This window comes from Aplysia californica, unplaced genomic scaffold (assembly GCF_000002075.1).
Source record: "Aplysia californica isolate F4 #8 unplaced genomic scaffold, AplCal3.0 scaffold00087, whole genome shotgun sequence".
NCBI lineage: Eukaryota > Metazoa > Mollusca > Gastropoda > Aplysiida > Aplysiidae > Aplysia > Aplysia californica.
In genome coordinates, this window is record NW_004797357.1 from 762,529 (window position 1) to 768,003 (window position 5,475).

The window sequence follows — 5,475 nt, forward strand, 5'->3', positions numbered from 1 at the left end:
TCACATACGAAAAGAAAACGTGTTGAATATAGTCAGGCACCCCACACAATTTGCAATTTAGAGAGGCTTTAACTTATATTTATGAAATGGTATATTTGTGAGGGAGATGTAATGAAGCGTTTTTCCATGCACTGGTCTTTGGACGAGATTCCTGCAGGCCATGCATAATGTCCCATTGATTTTTTGTCATATTTTTTTCAAAAGAGTTTCCTTAACCTTAAACCACGATGTTTACATGTAATTTTAAACACGAGCATTCTGGGTTAAGACAAAAGCAAAACAACAAGAAATATAAGGACCTTCGTTTTTTTATGTTTTATTTTCATTGAATCAAAATCAAAATACAGGATTCCAAATATTCCATGAAAATTCACTTCCTTCCAAAAAAGGTAAGCATCTTGCACCATTTGGTTGTATGCAGTTATAATGGTGCACGCTTTGCCTGCCATGAATAACATGTGAAAAGGAAGAAGAGTGGTTAAAAGTAAAGGGTTTTCCACGTGGGAAGGATCTTCTTTTGGGAAGAAGATGAGTGCATGTGTGTATATGTGCGTATGATTTGGGGTTCAAGGGGTAGGAACTCCCTGACTCACTAGCTATGAGCTGCTAAATCAGAACATATTCAGGAATATCAAACTTTAAAGAACGCACAAGAACTAATCATGTCGATCCCCGAATGTTAACAGATATTCATGGTAAAATGGTCAGTCAAAAAGTCTTGGATCCTACCCTTTGTATTTGACTGAAAGTTGAAAATAATGCAAAAATTGAAATTGTAAAAGTTTTATACCTCCATCGACACCTTTTTGGATCACTGAGAAGGCAGGCTGCCTCTACCCTGCGTCTTAGGGTAAACCCGTGCTCACAGCGGTACAGCAGACAGACGAAGACGCAAGATAAAAATTCTACCCGCATGGGAATCGAACTCGGGTCTTCTGCCTGCTGTGGAGAAGCGCCAAATGCTCCACCACAGACTCTGAAAAGGGAAGACTAGTAACAGTCTTAAGTTGCTGGCCAAAGCCAACAGACTGGAAACATGAGCCAGAGACGAGGGCACAGTCCGATATAGGCGTAGCCAAAACATGAACGGTCGATGTTCAAATGCTAAAGTGATTCTGAATTTTTCTTTTTTTTTCTTTTTTTTTTTTTAACTGTAATTTTTTTTTGGGTGGGGAGGTCTTTTAAGATACATTTTTCTCTCTATTCCCCCAACATCATGGGACATACCAAATTACTATGGTGTCAAAATGGTCTAATATGTGTTTAGCAATGGCGTTACGTTTTAAAGCATAATAATCTGTTTCTGTGCTAAGTCTGTATGTAATTTTCAGCGTATGTTTGACTTTCTGTCAGCACATCGTCACATAGACTAAAAGTTAGAGAAACAGAAATAAAAAGTGGACAGTGCCCTCAGAATTGAATAAATGACAAGACGGTTGACAAAAGACTGGGAAAGGGGAGCTAGAAAATATCAGCTGACTCTGCAACAATCCGCTCTATATATAGCTAACATTATCGACAGGTGCACAAATCAAGACAGCGTGTTTCTATGGTACCAAACAGCAGGTGTATCTTGACATTTCCAGAGACAAGCAATTGCTGACCACTTTGAAATGCGAATAAAAAATTCACAGGAGTTAAGAGGAATTCACAAGATGTTTCGCTGTAAAATGTAAGAAGAGAGTTTGAGTGTTAGATGTGAGGGAACGGAGTATTTTAATTTCGTGTGAAACTCATTTAGATTGCGAAGATGCAACTGTTACGATAGAAACAACAAAAAAGATTCTGGTTAAAATATAGGTCACCTGTTTAGTGCTGAAGCAAACGTTTTCAATCTATGCAGGAAACTCTGGTGAAGGTTACAGATAAAAGACATATGAAGTTGGATAGAGAAAAACTCCCAGGTGATATTATTTGAATGAAACACTTTGCTCCTTTGTCAACTATACAACATGCTTGGCCCTATAGGTCTCTTGTTTATTAGTTGAGTAATAAAATAGGCGAGACAAGCCTTCACCTTTGCAGATTACAACCAAAGTTTGCTGATTGGGTAAGAAAAGAAAAAAAAGATAAGTGTGAATTTGGTAGGAATAGGTGTCGATGCATGAAAATATTGTGTGACAATACAATATTACATTTTTCTCTCTCAAAAAATCGATGTATATCTTATGACACTTGCAGTAACTGTAACAAATTATCATTACCACAGTAACATCGTGGCCAAGAAAAGGACTGCAATTTATGTCGATGTTTTCACGAACAAGGTTCGGCATTGAAGAACACACATTTCACGCTTTAAATACACAAGGAAAGTGATGGGCTGCAAAGCCGGTGAAAAGCTTCTAGAACTTACACAAACAAACAACACGTGCAAAACTATCAGAATCCTTCAAAGGATGTACACACGATCCACACTATCCGAGACAGAAATGTGTGCCTACGTCATTCGACATCCAAGTCTATCACAACAGCCACTGCTCATGTTAGCTTTGATATTAAATGACGTCAAGGCATGACACATAGTATTATATTATCGGACTATTCAACTTGGAAAAGGTTGGATGGTGTACACACACTCTAGGTGATCTCTTTGCGCCGCCCCACATCCACTACACACCGCACACATGTAACAAAGTCGAAGGTGAGGAGTGCGTCTGTACGTATAATGGGTTCAACACTTCACAGAATAATATCCACTTTCTAAAATTCTAGATGATGTAATTGAAGAACACTTTTGCATAATAAATGCGAATACATAAGAAAAACAAAAATCAGCTTTTACCCTTAGTCGGATATTGAATTATTTTCCATCAAACCAGATAATGAGAAATCATCACTCTTCTAGTAGCAGTTTCTCTCACTTTCATTCAGCCAGAAACCAGAATTTCGATTCTACACTTGTCATAAAATAAAAAAGGTTACGTTTTATGATGATCCCTTGAATAACCGAAGGCAAATGTTCTCGTCGATAAGCGGGGGAGGGGGGGGGGAGACCATAAAACTCCTCAGACATCTCATTCTCAGGAACGCCTTTAGGTGGTTCAAAGCCGGAGACTCTCTCCTCTTATTTAAGTATATTACCAGTTGAGATAACATTGCATACAGAAAGTTAGAAATACTCGTTAATAAAACACAAATACGCGCTGAAATCAGCAAGGATAATTACCCCGTAAGCATCAATAAATAGCATTACAACCCAAAGTAACAGCTTGTGATACCTGCCTTGATCCATAACTCTTGGAGCCGCCAGAACAGCTCAAACAGATGGAAATATTGTAAAACATCAGTTATTGAGGAGGAATCTTTGTAAAATTCACGTGCATGATTTCAGACATCACGTAAAGAATGCAACATATGATTTTATTGGAGCATGGTGCAAGGCAGGTGAATCACATAGGATATCTTTCTGACACGTATACAGATTCTTTCGCTCATGACACAATCAAACATGAATTGCTTCAGGAAGATCTGATTTGGTAGCATTGCTTAATAAGCTACCGTGCTTTAAAACCACAGCTCTCCCAAATCAATCATTTATCTCAGACTATGCTTTCTCTTGAATCATCATCATCATCATCATCATCATCATCATCATCATCATCATCATCATCATCATCATCATCATCATCATCATCATCACCATCATCATCATCGTCATCATCATCATGATCATCATCATCAATAACAACACGCCATCAGTATCACTCTTCCTGACACTGAGAACATCACTTTTGTCAGAATCATCTTCACGTTTTCATGGAAATACCCCACAAGAACAACAAGCACATTAGTGACTTCGGCGCCACTACCAAAAACTTCTGTAACTGCTACTATGCGGCGGTGGTGTTTATCCCTCGTGCCTTGTCAAGCAATGTCGAATTGTAATGCGACCTGACCGAGGTGAGAACGGGCAGAGTGTAACACAGTGAAGCTGTGATGATGCACAGATAGATAATAAAGAAGATGCGATCGAGGATGAGGGCTACAGCCTTCCACTGCTTGGCCACAATCTCCTTTTGGTCTCTTTCTTTGAGACGTTGCTGTTGCAGCTTCATGAACTCTCGAAGCTCGTTCAGTTTGCTTTCAATCTCCGCAAGGGGACCCCCGCCGCCTTGCTGATGAAGAAAACAATTACAATAATATCAGCTTATCAGTACCACTTTATATATACTGATATCTTTTTTTTTTGTTGTAAGAAGAACAACAGATACAGGGTAAGAAGCATTATCGTTTGTTTTTAAAAAATCGATTTAACTTTAGAAAGCACTTTTGCATTCGATTAAACAGACGTTAAATTGACAAACTTGAAAGCAATCTACTTTATAAAAATATGCCTAAAGAGCTTGTTGCAAGTATTATATTTTCGCTGCAAAGGTCAGTAACACGCAAAACAGGTGGTCTGTCCTAAGACTTTGATCAAGGAATATTATAAGACTCCGACAATCGACATTTGCAGTCTGACGTTTGTCGGGGTCTTGCATTCAGCTGTCTGACAAATTTGGGAAGAAAAGACCATTTATTGGGTCAAGATAATAAGTTTATGTAAACGTCCATCGCAGCGTGGGCCTGGGCACCAAAAGAGAAGCGAGCAAGAGGAAGACCAGGACAGTGCTGGGCACAGGCTAAATAAAAGAAATTTTGCAATTAAAACTCGTACTTTCATTTAATCAGTGAAGACAGCTGCTCTCTACCTCACTCACAGTGACTCATTGTTTAACTTTGGCAGTGGCTTACTCTTGTTACCTTCTGCTTTGAAATGGTGGTGATAGATAGGTAAAAAAGTTTTACATAAATCAAAGAAGTATTTTATGAGACATTGAACTCAGTCATAGTAAAATAAATCTGCGTTCTATAATATGAGAATATCTCCATGATAAAAGGTGCTAGGTGCTAGGTGAGAAAAAACTATCAATTCATAGTTGCTCCGGTTTTGTGTAAGTTCATGTCCGTTTATCTTTAATTTAAGATAATTTAAATGCTTATGCTGCTCAATGTACCATCAGACTTGGGCACATAATCTGATCTGCAATAAGAAACACATGGGAACAATACAGACGAGTTTTTTATTCGTCTTTTATCGTTTACTTTCAAATCTAGTGTTTAGCGCATTTTGTCATGTCACCGATCAGAGTCAACAGGCATATCGTGGTTAGAACTAGTGAATTACCTGCATAGTTTGATCTCGTTGTAGTTGTGCTAATGCCTCATTGGAAGCCGTGGGGTCGTGTTTCCATTTATTCTCCTGTAGAAAAACCCCCCAAAGAAAATAATGAAAAGCTGAAAGTGGTGTGACTGAGCGTGGGCGTCCAGACAAATATTTACAAAACACTCTTGGTATGAGAACTGATTAGCTCATAGCAAACAACGGATGCCGTTAATGTGGGCCTAGTAGACTCGTAATTCCCAATGATATACAACTATTATCCTCCCACTATTGCTCTTCATCTCGATTTTGCCCCCCCCCTTTCCCTCGCT

General features: G+C 38.7%; 1 protein-coding gene across 1 annotated transcript in view; it reads right to left on the bottom strand.

The window, feature by feature from the left end:
* Positions 1 to 294: 294 nt before the first annotated feature.
* Positions 295 to 5,475, bottom strand: part of LOC101863970 (neuronal acetylcholine receptor subunit beta-3) — a gene marked incomplete in the record, with an annotated part of 188,339 nt that continues 183,158 nt past the window's right edge. The window contains 2 exon segments of the mRNA XM_005094696.3: positions 295 to 4,115; positions 5,168 to 5,242. Coding sequence (XP_005094753.2) covers positions 3,831 to 4,115; positions 5,168 to 5,242 — 360 coding nt within the window.